Source organism: Mycteria americana, chromosome 4, assembly GCF_035582795.1.
Source record: "Mycteria americana isolate JAX WOST 10 ecotype Jacksonville Zoo and Gardens chromosome 4, USCA_MyAme_1.0, whole genome shotgun sequence".
Taxonomy (NCBI): Eukaryota; Metazoa; Chordata; class Aves; order Ciconiiformes; family Ciconiidae; genus Mycteria; species Mycteria americana.
Window position 1 is genome coordinate 34,742,838 of NC_134368.1, and position 22,660 is coordinate 34,765,497.

The following is a 22,660-nucleotide window of genomic DNA, read 5'->3' on the forward strand; positions in this document are numbered from 1 at the left end:
TGTTCCCTTGTTAATCTTCTTTCTCCTTGCTATTAAAAGGTATCAAGAATGTGACACTGTTACCCAAATGACTAAATTGGCAGTACACAATTTCACAGTAATACCTAGAAGAGGTCTTTGTACTTTTTTTTTTTTTTAAGACTTCAATCTGACCAAAGTAACTTGAACAATCCCCGAGCTTCTGGATGAGGCTGTGCAATTTTTTTAATTCCTTTTTAGCATTTTCATTTATCAGAACACCACATTTCCCTTTGAACTACAGAAGCTGTGCCAACTTCTTAAATTTCAAAGTGCTTTTGAGCCTTTAATTCGACAATTGATTTCCTTTCACATATCTAGCAAGTGGGAGATAGTGTCACTGGTTTAGACTTGTTCCACAGCCCAGTGGTTCATGTGGTAGCATCACTTCCTTGTGACAGTTTGGCAGGAGAGGAAAGACGATGTAAATCCATTGCTGCATCATTGCTCAAGTAGTCCCCCTCAGGTCTAATGGTTATGTGTACCCATCGCATGCAGTTCTCAAGACTGATTATAACTACAGAAGCAGTGCCTTTAAGGAAGAATTTTTGGTGGTTGGGTTGGTGTGTGTCTCCCCCACCCCGCAACCCTGAAAATAATTCTCATCATTGTAAACGATGAGAATTATTTTACTATATATTTTACATAGTTCTTATTTTACTAAAAGCCTCCTGGGCAGGCCTGATTCTTTTTACATTGATACACTTACACATTTCCACATAAATGAACAGTGACACAGGGGAAGAGAATGAAGCCTGGGAAATGAAATTGAAGTGACTTGTCAAGGTCACATGCTTAAACCTGCCGGTATTGTTATTTCTCTTTCCATACCTCAGTCACCGCTCTGCTAAGGCAAGGCAGCAGCAATGGACAGAAGGTATTTGTTTCTTAAGGGTTCAACGATTATACCAACTTTCTGATAACCTGAATGGTTTCCTGGCTCTCAGGCAACTACGGTTTTAAAGATCAGCGGTTACATGCTGTCTAGAAGGAATTTCCTGCATGAATTGCATGATACCAGTTTACATGCAAGTGTCTTTGGTGTTTGTCATGAGAAACTTCAAGTCTTCAGTTACTATAAGGAAATGATTCACCTCAAATTTGACAGCAAATATAGCGCAACTCATACAAAGACCTTTAGAGAAAAGTATTGAAGGGAGGTGAACCATGTTATGAATAGTTTGAATGGCAACAAACTATTTGGTACAGATATACATGTCACTACCTTCCTTTGAAACTTATCGTTAGAGTTAGAACTACTAGTTAAGGTTGAGTATCTGAAGAAAATCACTTGTCTAATTGCTTGACTAGCACTATACACCTGTGGTGTATATTTATGGTGAGCAGGTTTCTAGCTTTTCCTGAAGGAAACTTCATGCTAAAGAAATTACCAAAAAATATGTGTAAGTTACTGGATCGAACAAAGCCTTTGCTAACACATGGTATTTAAGTTAAAGCTTGAAATATTAATACTCAAACAGAGAAAAATATTGAAACTGCTTACAGATGAACAGAATTATTTAATTCTTTCAGACCAACAGGACAAACACTAAACAGGTGTTTCTGTAGTCTGATTTCTCTATACAAAGATTCTTCATTTCTTCCTAAGAGCATTAAACATTCTACTTGCAAGAAGTTTAAAGGTGAGCAGTGTCCTGTATTGTGGAGGGAAACTATCTGCAAATGAACAGTCTTTGTATTATTTACTACACCATACTTACTCTTCTGTACTGGTAGCCTGGAAAAGCTTTCCCCTTCCCTGTTACGTGAAGAGGTACACTGTATTTGATCTTCAAACATTTGTATGCACTCTTTTTGCATGTTTTATTTGAGGCACTAACATTGTAACTAAGATAACAAAGCTACCAGTGGCTAGACGACTGTTCTTGTGACATGACCTCTTAGATTGCTAAACTCTATGTGGCTTTTCTCACACAAAAAATTTCCTGAATAAGGTGAGCATTTTAGTAAGATGAGTCCCATAGGATGCCTTTACCAGGCACATTGGGTCCCTATATTAAGCCAACTGTGCTCAAGTATTTTATTATTGCTTAATTCTGTAATGTTAGCTACATTCTCCTTTCTATTTTTTAACAGCCATCAAAGTGAATCACTAATAAGCACTGTGTAACTTCCATCTACATGAGAGTAGCAAGAGTAGAGTTAAAATTTTCTAAGGGTTAGCTGAACATTAATAGTTTGTGCAGTGAAGCTTCACTACTGGCGTTCTGCTGTGCTGAACAGGTACTAAGAGTTTTTAGTATTTGGAGGAATGTTCCTCCTTAGATTAAAGATCATTTGACTAATACAAGCAGGAGGAAAACCCTTCAATCAGTACAAAAAATTTATTTTTTAAGCATTCAGCTCAAATACATGTGATCAAATCTCTTTGACCATAGAAAATAAGAATGTTCCAAGATATACTTTAAGCCCACAGCGGATTTCCATAGTTAAATTTGAAAGCCCTAGAAAACATTTTAAGTACTGACACCACTAACAGTGGTATGTACAGTGCCCTAAAGAGGATTAAAAGAGAGCATAGCGTTCCACAGAAATGGCACCTTCAACTTGTACGTTATGGAAAATTAAGTAAATTTAATGATTAAATAGTCAATCACAAGTTTATTACAAGTTTACTTACTGTATGAGCACTGTTAACAGTCTTGTTTGTATGTCTGCGTTCCTCACTATGAGCCAAGATTTTGCAAATCTTGGGTAAAATGGTTTGAAGTGGTTCTCCAGCTGAGTTCCCTAAACACTTTCCATCCCCTTGATTCCTGTCCCCAAGCTACTGAAAAACACTGGGAAACTCCGCAGATACCATTTAGCATAACAGTTACCTGTACAGCTTGCTAACAGCATTGGCTAAACAGTAGTATAACAACGGTCCTGGAAGCAGTGCTGTAAAACCCAAGCTATTGTAAGCATACATAGTGTTTTGAAATACTAATTTGAAGTTGAACCTGTGTTTAGTAGGTACAATGTAGACACCTTAATCAGCTCTGACCAAGGGTGTAGCAAGGCTACGCAATTACCTTGTTGAAGCTGAAGCTCAGCATGTGACATTTCCAGAAACGCTGACACGCTCAGCCTCCAGTTCCAGCAGCCAGGACAATTTTTTTTTTCCCCTACTCTACAGAATCTCTTGTACAGGGTATTTTGCCAAATGAACTGGCAAAACACTGATATCCTGCAGTCTAAGAGGGAAGGTATGGCAGAATTAGCAAGATAAATACACAGCTACCACCTTCCCCCTCTTCCTCAGGTGAATTTAGCCAGCCCTGAAGAACGTTAATACAAATGCTAATGCTTAAGAAGGCAAAGTGTGTCACCAGATACACTGGAATTGACAAATTGCTTAAGATTCTTCTTGAGGACTGAGTTAAGAATGCACCTAATGATAGTTATTGCATTTTTCTCTTTGGCTTTCAAATCTACATCTACTTCATTCTCAGCAGGCAGCCTCAGCAATGGACATGCTGTTTTGGGGAAGTAAGTGATTCCTTTTCAGCGGGCAAGATGACAGGTCTAGGTTTCTAAACCTGCAACTCAACTAATAACTTCTGACCTTGAGAGCTACCGTGGTTCTGACTACGACCCTGTTGACTTGAAAGCCAAAATCTACCATATCCTGCAAAAAAGGTCTCCTCATAAACGGCAGAGTTGTGCACGGATATTATACCCAGAATCCATGCAAAATATGGCTGCAATTCAGTTTTGTTTTTAAAATTAATTCAAACTTGCATACTCAGGTCGGCCAAGACACTAATGAGTCAGCTGACAAAGCGCTTCATGCCATTTTTTTACTGAACTGAAGCCAGAAAGATGAAGGAAACTAGCCCGTAGTACTAGCGGCAGTTTCTCCTCATTCCCGGGTGAGGGTACTCTTGCTAAAAGCATGCATACTGACAACACTATTAAGGAAGTACGTGTCAATGTATAGTCTTCAGCTTTTATCCTTTATTACGTACACAGCAAAGAAGGCAGCATTAGACACACGCACAGTGTGTTACATCCATTCCATCCACAGCACACGCACGCACACACACAGCCTTAAAAAAGTGTCTGTGATAAGGAACATATTATAAAGGTTGTGATCTTTGTCTCTAAGCCCCTGAGCTTTTTCTTATAGTTAGATGAAAAGGCAACGAACAAGTCTTTCCTTGCTCTGTAAGTGCTTTGTGCAACAATGTCCGTAGAGGTCATAAACCAGTCTTTTTGGGAGGAGCAACGCAAGTGTCTTACTCCCATGTTCTCAGTCTCTTATCTCTATTTTTGCACCAAATAGTTTCCAGTTATGTTCAGTCGTCATAGTCGGCTAATATAGCTCTTGCTCCTGTGATTAAAGTTAGGATCGGTTCTGCAGATCACAAATGGAATGCAATCCCCTCTTTCTCTCAAGAGATGTCATCTCGGTGATACTGTAGGACTAGAGAAGTTACCAGAATTTCGTGGGGACTGAAGAGGCACGGATGGAGAACTGGGAGACAGTTTTCTTGGGCTGCATAGGTCGCCATTGTGCAACTTCCACAGAAGTTCTTCATTTTCCATTGACAGGCGTTTGTTTACTTTTGATTCTTTCTCTAGCGACTCCTGTAAAACGGCTTGCTCCGTAGAAAGTTGCCTGCAAACGTAAGACATACATCAGAACACATAACCCAAGTTGGAGACTACAGCATTGAACTTAATTGTTAAAGAAAGGTTCGAAAGTGCATAAACCTTGCTTGGCTTACAACTAAGTTAATTCCTTAAAATGAGGATTTAGCGTGTTCTCATCATTGCTGAATTTAAACTGGTAGCTTGCAGAAAGCAGGAGAAAGTACCAGTAAGAAACATTCCTAAAGGCCAGAAAAAGCATCTGAAAAGTGAGACTTGTCCTACTTACAATGACAGATGCTTTTAAATGGCCGTGCTGGAGCCTTTGGGTCTTGTTGTGGGCTCAGCTGTACACAGAAGCTGCATTTCTTTAGTTTCCTTCGAACTGGAAGTTTGCCCATCCGTTTAAGCAATAGTTGAAGTTAGGAGAACCTCAGACCCATTTTATTCATGCTAATTATTCTACTACTGCTAAATAAAACACACTGGTCTTTTCACTGATCTAAATTGGGGACAAACCACTCAACTGAAGTGGTTAAAAGTAAAGCCAGGTTTAGCTCACAAGCCAGTAATACTTAAAGAGCCAATCTATAACAAGGTGATATTTCCGAGTTGCTTTTTCTTCCCTGAAATACTGTTTTGGAGCACTGAAGAACATACTGAGCCTTTACCCCCTTACAGTCTGTTCCTGCTTGTTCTTCTACATAGGAACGCACATTTGTAGAGATACAAGTGGGGAAGAAAGGGGCGTGTTCTTTTACAGAGTACTACAAAATCCCAGTCACTAATATTTACACAGAATTTTCTTGTCACAGGAACACCTTCCCCTGGTTCATAAGAACATCTAAAAGTCCACAGATATTTTTCACCTTGAAAGCTCCACGTGTTTGTCCATCCGAGCTTTTAATTCTTCGTTTTCTTGCTGAACCTTCTTTAATTTTTCCATTAAGATCGTGTTGTTCTCCAGCTTAAAAAAAAAAAGGTCACAGTTCAAAATAAAACCCATACATGCACCCATCAAGATACTGACTGAGCTATCACAGACGTTCATAATCTAGAGTTTGCAGACCTTGTTATGGGAAGTGCAAAAACCTAGAGTAATGTGAGACTGACCTGCTGTCATGGCTTCATATTCTGTAATGGTCAAATAGATCCTACTTACCTTATCCTTGCATAACACTGGCATTTTGCCACTTGCGCTGATTAGATGCCAACAAAGGAGGATGGGATAAGGGATCTGCTAGTTAACCAGTACGTTCTAGTAACTTCTATCAGTGACAGGCAGCAGTTTTAGAAGCTGCTGCAGACAGAAGACTATCTAGAAATAACATGCTAACGCGACAAATTCAAGAGCTTCCCTGGGTAAACAGCTCTCCCTGTTGCTCTCCTGATTCCACTTCATTCCTGCAGAATGTTATCAAAAGCTAAGGAAAAACTGATTAAATGGCTGGATGGTCCAAGGGCTTCCGTACTGTGGCCAACGTCTGTCAGAGAAGATGAAGGTTTACTCGTAATTTACTAGTAATTGTAGACCAGGGCAACATATGGTGCTGTACAATACTGAACAACTGACATGAATGTATTCGTTTGTATCCAGACCTCTTTCTATACTTCCTCATTACAATCTTGCTTAAGTGAGTATTACAACAGCGTTCAAAGGCCCCACCCAGGATAAGGGCCCTGTCCTGCCACGAAAAGAGCGTGCTAAGTAATTACAAGTTCTGCCCCCAAAATTGCCTTTTCCTGTGCAATTATGCACAGATCAGGAGCAAATCCACACAGCTGAACAAGCAGCTTAAAGATAATAGCTAAAATGTTTGATCTAAGCTAATCAACTCAAGATGAAAACATTTATTCCATTTCATATTTGATCCCTTCTTGTTTAATTAGGATCATTTCCGTGTTCATGTTCTCCTGACAGTGCAGTCTGTCTTCCGTAACACTCCAGCAAACATAGCAGGTAAGGATGTTTTCTTTGGGGGATGGGGGAGAAGAGAGGGAAGAGGAAAGGAAACGTGGAAGCGGCTCCCAGATAACCCCGTACTAAGGCAGCAATAGTTGATGCAAACTGGTAGTTGTCTTAAGAGGTTAAAAGGTCATTTACAGCATCTGGCGATTCCTTCCTCCTCTTTACATTACAGCCCAATGCAGGTATAATTGTACCAGCAAGGTAAGAACATCCCTTTATCATTTCATGTTTCATTTTAAACAAAAAAAACCCAATTAATCCTTGCACATAAGTCTGAGCAGCCCGAGTTCATTATCAGAACATAACTCAGAGACACAGTCCAAACCATGCCAGACCCCCAGGAACACTCACCAGTTTTTCCATCTTCATTAACTTTATGTCCTGCTGATGGAGTTTCTCATTCTTGATCTCCAGCACTGCTTTCAAACTTTCCAGCTCCTGTTCCAGATACATAATCTGCGGGTTTTTCTGAAAGATTTCCACAGAGTTTGCTTAGTACCCTGAATTTCAGGAACAATTTAAGTGTTTCTCTGCTATTTAGAAAGAGCAAGAAAATAAATATGGTAACAGCAGTTACTTGTTCTAAGTGAGATCAAGTCAAATAGTTTAGAATAAAAAAAAAAAAAAGAAAAAGATCTGCTACCACTTTCTCCTCTGATTTTCTGATTTTGTCTGTCCTTTGGTGTAGGTGGACAGTTGCAGTTTTCCTTCGAAGCTATTCAGAAAACACTTCATGCAGAAATGTGAAAAACCCTTGTGAGTCAAAGGAAGGCACTAAAGCTGTCACAGCAAAACTTGTTTTGCAGGAGTGCCCAAAGGCTCCCTTTAAGGCTAGGAGTTCCAAAATTTATTTCATGTTACTCATTAATTACCTCTTGGGATGGGTTGAATAAACATTTGAAGAGATCTGAGGTGCTGGAGTAGTTCAAAAAGCACAAGAAATTTAAAGCTATGAACTTGACTGTAGCTGACTTTCCCTGTTTTGAGTCTGAAGGTAGCTGGTTCATAAGCAGAAATCAGATTTTTTTTTTTTTTTTTTTTTACATTCTCATAGCGTGGCAATGCAATTGCACGTAAATATCTTGCACTGCTGTACATCCATGACTTATCTACAATACAGCAAGCTAGGACTTCCTTTTTTATTTTTCCTTTTTTTGTTGTTTTCCAGGATACAGAGGGGAGAGCAGGAGGGGGACAGGGCAGGGCCAGATCTGGTTTCCTCAAGGACCTCTTTTCCAGAGTAAGGAACAATTCAAACACTGCAGAGTAAAACATATTCTCTACGTTTCAAAGACAAAGTCACAGGCAAAAATAAGGAGAAATAAAGCAAGCCTCAGTCCATTTCCAGGTAGTCCGAGTGGAACACAAACAGAAACGAATCAATGATTAAGTGTGTTGCGTAACTAAGTTTATCTTTAAAAACAAACAAAACTTGTTTTAGCATACGTGGGTAAGAATAGTGGTGTACCGCATTGAGTAACAGCTTCACTGCCGCATCAGAAACGTAAGACTTGGCGGGCAATGCCTGCGGTTTTGTGGGGCGCAGTCCCACAAGGACAGAGCCAGGACATTTCACAGGTAACAAGGGCCTCATCACCTACGCATTTCATTCTCCTGCCTGTTTTTAAGGGCTGTGGCATTAGTGATTCCTGTTTAATTCCTACTTTTGAACAGAAGCCTGTGTGAGGGTGGGGTGTGCTGTGCTGCCTCAGAGGAGGCGGCAGACAATTTGAACTTCATTCCTCCCCTTTGTGGCTTTACATGGAATCTAGGAGCTAGCAAGAAAAGTCATCCTGAAAAGTTTAAATGCAGCTTACAGTATGTTCAAAATTTAATATTTTTTTCTTTCCCCCCCTCTGCCCCAACGGTCTTAAAGTGTCTTTAAAGTTAAATCTGAGCTGCCACATTGGCTACTCATAGTAGAACACAGAGCCAGATAAAAAGACTGAAAGGCCTAGATAAAATTTTAGCAAAAAAGATGGGAATATCCAGTGACACTAAATAATACTGGAGAGTTGGAAATACACCTCTGTCTTCAAAGGGCTAATGGGAATTCTGATAGTGCATTATTTGTGTTTAGTAGAGAAGAATATACTGGGTCAAATCAGTATTTTTCCATAGAGAAGCCTCAAGCTTATGATATGCCGTATGCTGTCAGAATGCAAAGTGCATTTGCAACTATGAAAAGGCACTTGACTATTGCTCCTTTAAATTAAACGGCATCTGAGCATGCCTATGTAATACAGTTCAAACTCTCAAGTGCAGTGTACAACACGTTCTCTTTGATATCATCTCTCCCAACCACAGCAACATATCGTGGTTGCAGATTCTTCTTGCGGCAGCTCTGCCCTGCCACTAGAATAAGCAGTAAGACAGAAAAAACATAAATTAAATGCCAGTGAAAACTAGGGCAACTTCTAGTAGAAGCATCCTAAGTGAGTTTTTAAGCATGGAATTTCTCTTCATGGGATAAGCAATACTGGTGGTATTCCAGTTATTTCCAGGTAACCGGAAAGATAAGCATGTTTGTGTCTAACCCTCCCAGTGCATGGAAAACCTCTCTCAGAGCACATCTCTAACCCAGGAGCATCAGAGATAACAGCAGCCTTGGGAAGAAAGGCAGGACAAAATAAAAGTTTACCTGAAGGATAAATCAGCAACAAGTATGAATCAGTGTTTGAATAAATGCATTAAAGACTCAAGTGCAAGAAGTGAGTTTTGTGGTAGTGATGTAAGCCCACGCTGATCATAGTGCCGTTAGAACATTTATCGACTGTCTAGAAGAAAGCTATGGTATGAATTTTGCATACATGTAGGTCTTCAATTTAACTTAGGCTATAACTTAGACCACTGACTTAGCTATTCAACAGCTTTACAGATTTATATTGGTAAGGTTAATACACAACACTGTAGTGCTTGAGAAAAACTTCTGGCAGGCGCACCGTTTACATAAAATATTAGTAAGTATGGGAGCCCTATCAGGCTTGATTGCACACCTTTCATATTATGCATTAAAATAAACCCAGGCTTACAAGACCTGCTCATCTGCATTACTTTTGAAGATCAAGACTTACAAGATTGGCTTTTTCTTTGGCTATTTGTTTTTGCTCTTCTAATTTCAACTTCTCAGTCAGAGAGTCGTTTTCACATTTTAATTCATTGATTTTCTTCTGAAATGAAAAGATATGGTATAGTTAGGCCAATAATTCAGTGCACGTCTCCAAACTGCCTTTTAAGTTTTAGACTGCTGCAATGACCCCAATGCTTAACAAACCTCTAGCAATTCTTGCTTCTCTTTAAAGGAATCTTCAAGCGACTTCCTTTCAGATTCGTGGGCACTCTTGAGCTCTGCAACAAATCATTTTTGCAGATTTTTAATACTGCGTAAGACATGAAAATTCTTTTTGAAAAGCAGCAGCACAAAAAGCCAGCCAATACACATCTGCACAGATGCAGAGTCAATGACAACACAGAAAAACATTTATCATCAACTGATCCAAAGCATGTACAAAGTATCAGATTTATTACTGCTTCAGATTTGTTGATTGTCTCCTCGCATATCCATTTCATTAGTTGACAGCGTGTCAATTTCGAAAGCGTTCATCTACATGCAACAAACGGATGAATTGAGCACAAGAGCCACATCTGACAAAAGCTGAGTTTCTGATGGGAAACACGGCAAAAATTGAGATTTTGTCTTCCAAAACCTTCTAGAAAACCATTTCCTTTCCTACTTTGGAGATGCCACAAAGAGGAGTTTGCTCTTTGATTGCAGTGGAAGCGTCACCGGTTTTAATGACACAAAAGTATCACTGGAAACTTGGCTATCAAGTGGAGTTGGAGGGAGGATGGAAATCATCCTCACTTAAATCAATTAGATGCAATGCCATTTAAAACTGAGCACACTCAGCACCCCCTCCCTGAAAAACCACCTTTGCCCCAGTATACTCTAAACAGCGTGTAATATTTCTCAATATTCCCATGTCAGTCTGGAAAGCACATGACCCTACTTATCCTCAATTTCAATTCTGAGGTGCTCCTCATAGAAATAAGGGGGTGAGAGCAATTACTCATTAACTTGAGATTTTGAGGGCAGACCAATTCAGACATCTTTTACTGAAAGAAAAAGTCATCTCCACTCTTGAACAGTTTTAAAAGTTTAATTCAACTACAATAGGATCATGGTTATTTCTGTACTTAAAATGAGACTTGTTAAGTTCCAAAAGAAGGAATTCAGCCAATATTTTTAAAAATAGCTGACTGCCAAGAACAATGAAATGGACGTATTGATGAAAAAGTTCAAGTATTTTTGTTTGTGACTAGCAGTACTATAGCGTATGTACTTGAATACAAAATACTTGCCTGAAAAAGAGGATTCATACTCCTTTTTCAGCTCCTCTACTTTTTCCGAGTGGCTGTTTTCAAGTTCCAGCTTAAAGTTTTCATGCGTGATATTTAAGTTGTCCACCTGCAATAAGACAACATGATTTTCCACCCCCTCCCTTACACATGTCAACTTAACCCTCATTTAAAGTATTGTCCTAATGGCTTTACGCAGTAGATCGAGCATGTTTTAAGTAGTCTAGGTAGCACTTCACACATGGTCACAGGAAAAGCTAAGCCACATACAACACTTAACAGATGAGAACGATGCCTTACAGTTTACCGCTACCAGCAGGATGACGTATGCATGTCGCACACATGGAGCTGTGGCAAAGCAAGGTCACAGGCCAGGTGTGTCTTTATAAATCTTAAAGCTTAAGCTGGCTCAAATAATCCAGTGGAGCTCCAGAAGTCATTGAAGCTTGCGGAACACAAGGAATCTCCACCATGTTTAAACACAAGCTTACGATCTGGACAAGCGTAGTAGTATTTTTATAGTTGCAATGAAGTAGAGTTTCACATTAGATAAAATAACCCCATTATTAATAAAAAAAACGGTATTATCCAAAGGCTTATTTGCAGCAGAAAGCAATTGCTAGAGAACATTTCTACTTCGAATGTCACAAACCTGCTCCTGGAGTTGCGCTTTGTACTTTTCGGCTTCTTCAATGCAGATACTTTGGAGTTTCTCACATTCTGCAGTGTAAAACTGTTTAAGCCTCTCCTCCAGCTCAGCTAAATCATTGTGATGTTGCTGGTTTAACTTCTGCAGAAATCCTTCATAAGCAACTTGCAGTTCATTCCTGTCTCTCTCCAATTTCTCACAAGCTGCAGAAGTAGTTACTGAAGATGTCAAAAGAAAAAAGAAAAAAAGCAATTGCATCAAGTTCAATGCTAATTTCATTGTCTTCATCACGAGTATTAAAGATAGTGAACACTCTGCACAGCAACACGGTTATACAAAGACAAATATAATTTATCCATGAAATGAGTGCCACCTCCATGGACACATGAAAAGATCTTTGCAAAAATATCGAACTCAGTGTCTCTTATGCTGAGAATTAATTGAATCTAGTTAAACCAGGAACCCGTATAGAAAGCACAAGCATGACAGTTTGTCATGACATAGAAGAATGAATGTCTCACGAGAGACACTGGAGTGCTCCAATAAAAAAATTAATTGGATTTGCTACTTCACCTAATTTGATCCCATTTCAGTAGTGTATTTGTCAGAGTACTTCACTTTTTGATATATAAGCCACTTAGCTAAATTTGAAAGTCTTAATATCCTGAAGACCATCATTCAACATGTTACACTCAGATATGCAGCAGAGAAGCAATTCTAGCCTGACATGACTGCCTAATACAGAACTGCCAATCTGAAATGTACTGCTAATATGCATATGCCCAAGATATTTAAATATGTGATACAGAATAGTTTCAGGCAGCAAGTGCAGAGTATTAAGAAAACAGAAAGAAATGCTGTGTAATTCTCTTTACATTTATATTAACACAGGTCAGCTAAGAAGACTGCCTAGGTTTGTCTCCCCATATTTACAGCTGATCAGAAGGCAAAACAGAAGGTAGGAACTTGTACTTTTGAGTTTGAAATTTAGCATTCCCAACTCCAGCCAGACAGGCCCGAATAGGAGGAGTCCTTTTCCTACTGTTAACACGACCGGAGCACGTGCCTTAATGCAGTTCAGCTGCACCCAAAGCCTGGAAGCAAGGTGAAACAGGACCTCTCACACAAGCGCGTGGCCACTGACCTTAAGCAAAACTGCTTCTATACAGACTCTAGTGCTTTGGTTTAAAATAAATTAGTCAGATGAGTGTCTACTTAAGAGAAAAATCAACTAAAATGTTAACTTGATCTTGAACCAAATATGGGAGAAGTCATGCATACATACACTCGGGCAGCTCGGCACACTGCCCAAGCAGTATAAATATACTCTATGTAAAAGCATGGGAAGATTCAAGGATTTTTGTCCAGGCAGTGCAGGAAATTCTCACCACAGCTGTGTTGGAGCCTGAAGACATATAAATGACAGTATCTTCAAGGACCGATTCCCAAAGCAGTACTGGGCTCAGCTCTAGGGAAAGCAGCCTGCCCCAGCAGAGTGCCTCAAGTTACACACGTGTCGGATTCCCTCTTTGCTACGGCTCATCAAGAGCAAGTGAGTAACGTGATGAACGATACTTGCACTCTCTGAAGGAAACTGTAAAGACGTCTTAGCCCTGCTGCCATCACTTAGAACCTGTAGTTGAACTAGGAAGTGTAAGAGAATGAGCTGTACTGCATGGAAATCAATCTGCATGTGTGTCTACCTGAATTAGTTTTAACAGCAGGCTTAGCTCTGTGCTAGGTCTGTGTGATAGATCTGCTGATCAGGACAGATTTAAGCCAAGCTGTTCATCCCGTGACTGGCAGTGATGCAACTAAAGGCTCAACTGAAATGTACCACAACCCAGGGAAGCAGTGGAGTCACCATCCCTGGAGGTATTTAGGAGACGTAGATGTGCTTAGGGACGTGGTTTAGTGGTGGACTTGGCAGTGCTAGGTTAGTGGTTGGACTTGATGACCTTAAAGGTCTTTTCCAAGCTAAATGATTCTATGATCCTGTGCAACCCAAGCAGATTTCACAGTCTTCTATACTTTCTATACCACCACCAAGAAAGATTTTTATTTCCCTACCTTTATTCCTTCCACAAACTTGTATTATAATTGCTCCCTTTGGAAAAAAATTGAAAAATTAGCATTCACGCTTCTATCACATCGCATTGGTGTAACGTTATTGAATATATATGCTCGTATTGTCATGCTTTTGGGGAAGAGGAAACGTCCTAGGTAGGGGACATTATTTTATAATGCAAAGAACCAGGCAGCGAGCCAAATGGAGACATTACACAGCCAACCACATGCAGAAAGGATCTGACCCTCTACAGCAGAGTAAGAGGGGTACAGCTGAGAGGCAGGCAGCTCACATGCCTCATTTGAGATAACTGTAGCAAAATGCTTCAAATGATCCACTTCCTTTAAAACCAACAGAGGAAGAAACAAGCATCCAATTCTTTATTTGTAAGGCCAGAGCCATTTGTTTGCCTCCATTTAGCTAAAAGAATGTGCTGCCTATCATTGTCTTATCTTTAAATGTCAGCATGCAGAACTTCAGATGATGCAAAACACTTCAGAACAAAAGCAAATGGCAAACCACGCCTTTGTCAAAGAAAATAGACACATCAGTTCTCGTTCTGCCAGTCTGCAATTCAGATTTATGAGAAGACTAATGTTACAAAGGCAAACAAAAACTTCTAAACTTGCATTGGCAGTTAAACGTTGTGTTACCTTGAAGGTTAACATGTGGCTTCTGCAAAGCTGGAGGCTGCAATGCTTCCTTGCAGATCACAAACCTGACTCAAATCCTTGCCATCCAAACAAGGAGCAGAACCACCACACAACCAGTGAGCTCCCAGTATCATGGTGGTGAAAGAAACTGTGCATGTGAAGCTTCAGCAAAAGCACCAACTGAAGAATTGTCCATTTCAATTATGAGAAGTCCTGTAAACCAAAATTTGTCCCCATACTCGAGATTCAAGTGTCTGCAGCAAGTATTTTGCAGTCCTATCCATCTCCAGACTGAATCATGTATTTTATGACTGTACACTGCCTTGTTTTAAGAAAGGGACAAGCCATGAAAAAGGCAACTAATTCCTTAGTTTGGCCACTCATCCACTGCAAGTGGATGCTGCAAAACTCCTGACTAACCAAACTTGATAGTTACTCAAGAGTTTTCTCATTGAACCAGTGCTTAATTTTGAAGAAAAATTTGTAACTGGAACATGTGCTCTTCCAGTAGCACACACAAAATCTCTATTTCGACTTCTCATCCACTTCCGAGACACTTGAAGGGCATGCTTCAGAGTTTTTGTACATGACTACTGTGCTTCCTTTCCCTTCTTAAAGCGCTTCCCTCTGCAATTCTACATCTTCATTATGCCACACATCATAACAGACCACAGACCTTGAGCAAGAAAACAACAGGAGACAAATGGTCCAACAGCATTTGAGAGAAAATCAAGCCATACAGATGAAAAGAGGCACTATCCATTTGTCCATTAAGTTTGCTCAATCTCATCTGTAACGCTAAACAGTTTTAAGCTTTAAGGATAGAGCATATGGAATGGTGTACTTGACAGCCAGAAGCAATATTTACTTCTTTATTCAAATAGCAAAGCCATTAATATTTTTCCCCCACTTGGTTGTCCCAGCCTCCCCTCCCTATCATACAACACTGTCTCTCCCTGTATTATTACAACAGGGAGCAAGATTAATCTGTATTTTTAGGCTTCTTAACATCTGTTTATAATAAACGAAGAGCCTGGTTCTTTTGGGCAGAACCACAACCTCTGGCAATCACAGGAAGTTTCTGAGATTTGGTAACAGTGTAAGTTCAGATCAGAAATGCTGGTTTTGATATGTAAAATTAACATTCGTCTGTAGTAGTTAACAATGGCCAAAGCTTTGTATGTGCCAGAACCATAAAACAAATGCCTGCAAAAGAGAAGTGTGGAGAACCAGGCAGATGGCAACTCCCTCAACAGTGCAAACGGCAGCAGATCCAAACCACAGGAACAGTAGCACCAGCTGAAGGAGAGGACTACAAAAGTTGCCTTAGTATCCCCAAGAAATCCATTTCATATTTTCAGTAAAAGTAGCCAAGAGATAAGACCTTACAAGTGTGCAGTATCTCCTTCTTACAAAATCTAGTTTTTTCTTATTCTAATTATAAAACAATTTATCGTCCAATTCAGTTCTTATGGCTAAACTGCTCACATAAAAACATTTTTCAACTTACATTCCCCTAAAAGTCACCATAACCATAGCTCTAAGAAGATAAAACATAATGGATCTTTTTTTTTTGAAACCTGAGTTAAGTTGTTTTGAAATAAAAGTTATCTTCATAAAATTGTCTAAGTCACTGGTCTAGTTATGATTTATGAAAAGCCATTAGACTGTCTGACATTTTGAAACAGAGGTCACAAGGACAGTAAACTAGCAGCATTTTAATAGATGTGGGGGATGTAAAGAGGGGATAATTACCAGAAAACATCAAGTATTTAGCATGGTGTTATGTTATGTCACAGCACATAACACTTTACTGCTCTAACTTCATATTTCACATTGCAAGATATATTGTATATGTTCTGTTGACCAGTTGACCAGTACACCAGTACAGCTGACCAGTAAGTCTACAGTAGACACAAAGGCTCATTTCCTTCTCCATATAATATTTTTTTTAAAAATTGTTATCTAATAATTAATTCGTGGTTTTGGCAGATTCTCAATATTGGGAATTCTTCTATGGAAACATGATTTCAAGCTTAGGACCAAGTTTCTCTTGGTGTTGCTTCTATAACGAGACTAACGGTACAGGACATTAAGCCACATTTCATATTTTTGTTCTTGGGCAAGTTGAAACGAGGCAGGTAGACGAAAAAAGCATGCTTTAAGCTACATTTAAGTGGGTATGGTTGAATACATATGTGAAGCATTTGGATACCTGCCAGGACGTAAGTTCCTATCCTCTAATGCTGCAAACACCACAGCATCAGTGGGCAGACAAGCGTATGACTCGTGGCAAGGTAGGCCCTGCCCCAAATAATTGATAGAAATGTCTACCTACTATTAAGTATTTGTAAGGATCACCAAAACCTGAAAACCAAATCACATTCACTCCACCTGTCCATAAAACACTATAGTCTTTTTTATCCCAACCTCCAAAACATTTTAAAGGTCATTTATTATTAAAAAAATGAAGGCATTTTGAAGAAAATATTGTTTATCAATTGGAATGCAGCAAATGGAGGGGAGAGAGAGGGGTCAGGCATTTGGCTGGCTGGACAGGATACACGCAAGCCTCTCCAGCCCACTGCAAAAGGCTCACAAACAGCAATTTTCAAAGGGCCAAGGCGGGCACGGGCTGAGTCAGCTCTGCACCTGCTGTTTTGTAGCAGGACTGAGCTGGCTCACGTCCAGCACAGTTGCAAAGAGGCTCCGAAACAATTTGGAGTGCAATTAATTTAGAGGAGTAGTTTCTTACCTCTTAAGAAATATGCAGCTCTTGCAATTTCTACTTACGTAATTAAACAGGTAACTAGAAATAATTTACACACTAGCTTGCATCTTAATAAGAAGGGAAACGGGTGACAAACAGGACATCTGTACCTGGTCCAAGGTGTTTATGTTCAAACCACAAAGTTTAGTCTTTGTGGCTGCAGATTTTAAGGAAACCCAAGTTCAGAACCCAACTGTTAATGAATCTGAACTCCTTTGGAAAAGCCCATCCCCAAACACATCATCATCGCTAACCCTCACACGTGTTTCCAGCTACTGAGAGCAGAAAGCAGCGTCTGGTCACCATCCTTCCCACACTCTGTGCGGCCACGTGGTCGCTGCCAAAGGCAGGTTCTGGGATCGCAATGCATGTTTTAATCATTAAACAAAAAGGTATTTTGGTAGAAAGGATCATACAGAATAACCCAGCAAAACTGGCAATTTGACAGCAAGCCAATTTGGTTCTGCAAGGTAAATCAAGGAGCTTGGAAGCACACACAATTAAACTTCAAAGCAAGAAATTGAGGAGTCCAAACTGTGCAGGGTGCAAGCTGCAGGAGACTTCACATTCCTCTCAAACTTGGCAACGTGCAGGGCACAGACTACACCGAGCTGGGCACACCTGGTTCCTCGTCCTAGACTGCCCGTTTCCAAACTGCAAACCAACATGCATTGAAAACACGGCAGCTGTGACTCCATGAAACACATACAGACGGCCACATGGCCAAAATAAGATTCAAACTGTACTTAACTTTCTGAGCCAATCTGCGCCTAGATCATACCATGAATCAAAATTCGCAGTACTGGCGTCAAAATAGCCTATGGAAATCTTAAGTTCAGCTATATCCATTTAACAGTGGCAACAGAAAGCTGATTAGCAGGTGTGTATTTAAACAGATTATTTTCAGCTAAAGCTACCATTACAAGAATGCTTTTCTCACACCTTGTCAACAAATGGCTGGCTTAATTTATTTAACTTTTTTTTAGAAAAACAAATCTTTTTAAAAGCTAGATAGAATGGAAGACCTGTGTAGTTTTTCATTTCTGTGATTAAATCCACTGCCTTTACATGCTGAGGAGCGAAGTACAGACAGGCTTGACATGTGATGTGGTTAAGACAAAGGAGCTGCATGAAGATAAATGCTTCACTGAAACCATGGTCTGGAAACCTTACAAAGGCAAGCGAGCCCCAGGCTGCCATTCAGATGCTCCTGCAGAGCTGACCCAGTAAGATCAGCTCCGCGAGGGGAACGGCTGACGACCCCGTCCAGCAGCCCGCTGGCCAGCATCGCTGGCCGACAGCTCTGGGCACTCGGGCATCACACATCCATCAAGCTCAGTTGCATTTGATGATTTTTCTAGTCATCAACCTACTGAATGCCATATTCTTGCAACAGGAGTCCCACAAATGAGCTCAGCAGGCAGTTAATCAAAGCAGGAAGGTAATAAGTTTATGGGAAGCTCATTTAAGACTGAGGCACCCTTAGGAAGAACTAAGTTTTCAAAAAACCAACCAAACAAACAAAAAAACCCCAAAAGTGGTACTGGGCAAAAGTGCTGGCTAGCTTTTTGTCTGCCTGTCTAAGCTGCATTTTCCCTCTCCTGATAAGTGACAAACATAGTACCTAGGTTGATAAAGGAAAAACAATATTGAAGATGCAAGCACATGGAAGAATAGAGACTTTCTTGTTCCGACAGCAATCCTTCTGAAGTCATTTTCATGATAAGGTAAACAAATGGGTTCGCCCAGAAAGTCACACATATATACATTAAAAAAATTAATCTAGTTTGTAATGTTCATAACACAACTTTGTAGGAATGCAAGCAGCCCATTTCCACACTAAGACTCTAGTTTAGTTGTTGTCACTTTAGGGTGACGGAAGTGCTGGCTGCAGCTGATGGGGACACAACCCTGACCCTGCTGCTCCTTCCCCTTGCTCTGCTCCAGCACCGGTGCTCCGTCAGCCACATGCTGAGCCAGGCCAGGCAGCTGTGGCAAAACAGCACTTCAAGCCACTAGTTTTCAGCTGGCTTAGGTCCCCAGGCAGCTCACCGCACGGCTCAGCGCGTGGCTGGCCGGGCAGCAGTGCTGGCACAAGGCAGGACAGAGGGACACAAAGGCAGAGGAAGGCCAGGCTCTTTCAAAGCCAGCCCCTACTGAGACCCGCCTGAAACAACTGCAAAACTGCATTCCAGGTGCTTCATCAGTAGCAAGGTTAAAAGATGCAGCTTGACATACCAGACTGCACCAAGCTCTAGAAAAGCCTCAGCTTTTTAGTACTGAGCTTCCAAGAAAGAAAATGCTACATGTTTCTGCAGTGTCTTTGGTACTCTCATCTATCTATTTAGGCTGCAAGGCTTCCTCTGCTTGTGATACTCCCCATTCACACATTTACAATTTTATGCAGCATCAAATAAAGCTCCCAAAAAGCTGCATTTTAACATAAGCCTCTAAATTGGACAACAGTAATAGTGACAAGTGGAGAAGCTGTGCTCTGTTGCTTCAGCTGGGGGGACAGGAAGATGCCTCCCTCCCCATCAAGCTTACAACTCTGAGTAGTTGTCAGGGAATGCCCACCTTATTAATCAGCACTAAAAAATAAGTCTGAACATTAAATGCACCACCTGCATGTAACAAGACCTACATTCACACTCAAGTTTGGCTGAGACAATACTCAACTTCCAAAGCATGTGAAAATAAACATTTCCAACTTTTCAATAATAAGTGACATATCTGAAACTGCTCCACACATATCACCTCTGCTTTCAAAGTTTTTTTTTCCTTTTTTAAAGGGGCTTCATCATAACAGAAGTGTGATTTTATGAAATGCTAGCTTCACTTTCCAGTGCTGTCATTTTCAATCCAGTGACTTTTTGCACTCCACAAGATGATTCTGCTTTGAGTTCAAATAAATTACATTAAGTTACCATTAAATGCAGTTAAAATCAAGCTTTAAAGTTGGCAAAACCAGCCTCTGCACATTATAGCTCAATTTCATATTATAGCTGTCCACTAGGATGAGTTCAAAGATTTAATCTCATTAGCCTGATAGCATTTCCTTCTGTTAATTTTACACTCATTCACCTACAAGCCACTACAGCAAAATGCAGATTTTGCGCAGTATATTTCACAGGTTTATGGATTTTTGCCAGCAAATCTCTAGAAGACAGCGTACAAATAAGTTAGGGATCAAACACAAGTATATATACTGTCAGCCACGCTCCCATTTTTAAGAAAGTGAGTGCTTTGGTCAGACACATGTTTTGCAAGGAGGCCCCGCTAGGCACAGTCTGATCAGTGCCAGGAATTCGGTGAACCTGGGGTCATGCTGTCAGGGCTCCAGAGAAATGCAGCGATTAAAGCATCTGAGCAGAATTCAGCCAGGGAATTAAGTGACTGCCATTACAATACCAGGGCATCTGTCTTTCCACAGATCTGTTTTGTTGCATTTCTGTTCTCATGAAGAACACAAAAATAAATTCTTACCTAGTTCTCCTCGAAGGTTAATTAGTTCTTGAGACAACTCTTTACGCTGTTTCAGTGCTTCCTCCCTCTGCAGAGGCAAAAACCAAAACAAAACAAAAACAAAAAACCAAACATTTGGTTACTAGTGATCTGAGCAGGGCACTTTCCAATAATTAACTTATGTGTGTTCTGTAGGAAAACAAGAGGCAGGAGCAAGAAGCCAAGATATGAATCATTTAGGATAACAATTCTACTGTTACAAAATACACAGATGTTCTTCGGTTGTTAAGGAAGTTATACTTTAAAACAAAGAATAGCTTTTTCCAGGATAACACTGCAATTAAAATCCTCCTTTGCAGCAATTAATTATATATTTTATGACGGGTGTAGCAACATAAGCCTCCAGAACAAATCAGCTGATAGCTGTCAAGGGCACAAAAGTACGGTATATATGTGAGAGAGGCATGCATTAAATACTTATCTTAAGCTTACTTAAACACAGGAACAAAAACTTTGCTAAATGCTCAGTCTTCCATGAAGGAAAGGCACAGCCCTGTTCAAAGTTGAATATAACCCACCCCGCTGCAATTCTTAATTTTAAGATAGATGATGTTTCTTATAAATGAGAGAATCATAACAAATCTGTGCTCAAAGGAAGTAGAAGCACCCATCTCCCCACTTCGCCTAGGAGCTGCGCCTCAGCCAGGGGAAGGCAGCCGGCCAGGCCCCTCTGCCCCCAGACCCGCACCCTGGGGAGAAGCGCAGCCACGGCCACGGCCACGCCGCCCCACGGCTCGGTAGCGGGGACCTCGCACCCGCGGCCGCACTGCAGAGGTGACGAGGTGCTGGCTTCCCGCTGCCGGGGCACTTTCACCTTGCTCACAGCCAAGCTCCCGTCCAGCTCCCTGCCGTCGGAAAAGCGCTGCGAAACAAATACCAATTACCCTTGCTGCAGCACACTGAGAATAGAGGCACAGTTTGCTGCTAGAGCAGCCCATCTTCCAGCTCCGGCAGCCCCCCGCTCGGCCCCCCGGCACTCATAGGCGACGCGCAGGTGGCACCACCACCAGCCCGGCTGGTGCGGCCCTGGCCGAGCGGCAACGCTGGACCTTGCCTCCGCAGGTTACCCTACTTCCGCGCCGATCGCTCCCGACAGCGGCAGATACTGCAGCTTCTGCAATTGGCACAAGCAGCCAGCGATTACTTAAAGCCACAGCCCTTCTTTTATGAAAGGCGAGCCCCAGACATTAGACCGATCGATCTCCGCTTGCTCAAACGGCAGCCGGGATCGCGAAGGGAACGCTGCCCTTCTCTGCGGATAATGGAGCTTATTTTTAGCCGTTTCAAGCTTGCTATACGCTGCTTTCACACTTAATCTGTTGATGCAAAAATAAGCCACGGGAGGCCTTAGCTGAATGGGAGAGCCACAGACACAGCAGCTTTGCTGCTGCCAATGCCCAGGCTTACGTTCATAGCCCCTGCGCACGCAAAGAGCTCGAAACTCACTTTGCATGCTTTTCCTTCAGCTAGGATACATTAGAGAAAAAACAGTAATAATGGACTGGTGCAAAAATCACTTAGACTTTTTCCATTAGCTACGACACAACGGACCACGGTGGATGAGTTCACACACTGGCAGGGCCACGCCTGCACCTGGTTTTCCCCAGGGAAAACCTCACCTTTGCAGCAGGTTCCCCATTTGCCCCCAGTCACTCTCGCCGCAGCCTGACCCCAGGCTAACATCGGCACTTGCTCGCCAGGTCACCTGGTTAAGAGCACCCTGTCCCGGAGGTAAGGAATACTCACTGCATGCCTGCAGAACAAATACAGCAGTAAAATACACCGCTCTTAAAAAGAAAAAAAAAAAAAAAAAAAAGCAAATGAGCACCCAGAAACCAGTCATGTATTAAGGTCTGACACAAGACTAATCAAAATGAGAAATTTTTATGCTATGCACTCTCATCTGCTGCAAGTTATAGGACATTATTTTGCAGCTGAAAAGGCTGGCTAGAAGAAAGGGCCAGCCTTTTACTAGACATATTTGTATTTTTGACCTTGTATAGGAAAGATCCCCTTTTAATCACTACAGTTTAAGCAGTCTTAACAGTTATTT

The 22,660-nt window shown here is 41.1% G+C and overlaps 1 protein-coding gene across 4 annotated transcripts in view; it reads right to left on the minus strand.

Annotated features, from left to right (window-relative positions):
- Positions 1–3,958: 3,958 nt before the first annotated feature.
- The window catches only part of MTUS1 (microtubule associated scaffold protein 1), a 129,629-nt gene continuing 110,927 nt past the window's right edge, over positions 3,959–22,660 (minus strand). For 3 of the 4 annotated variants that reach the window (XM_075500157.1, XM_075500156.1, XM_075500159.1), the window contains 8 exons: positions 20,569–20,635; positions 11,595–11,809; positions 10,946–11,051; positions 9,858–9,931; positions 9,658–9,753; positions 6,935–7,051; positions 5,484–5,581; positions 3,959–4,642 (listed from right to left, as the gene is read on the minus strand). In XM_075500157.1, the coding sequence (XP_075356272.1) occupies positions 4,426–4,642; positions 5,484–5,581; positions 6,935–7,051; positions 9,658–9,753; positions 9,858–9,931; positions 10,946–11,051; positions 11,595–11,809; positions 20,569–20,635 (990 nt within the window). In that variant the 3' untranslated portion in view covers positions 3,959–4,425. Of the gene's footprint in view, positions 4,643–5,483; positions 5,582–6,934; positions 7,052–9,657; positions 9,754–9,853; positions 9,932–10,945; positions 11,052–11,594; positions 11,810–20,568; positions 20,636–22,660 lie in introns of those variants that run through there. The other variant, XM_075500158.1, reaches the window with a different exon arrangement.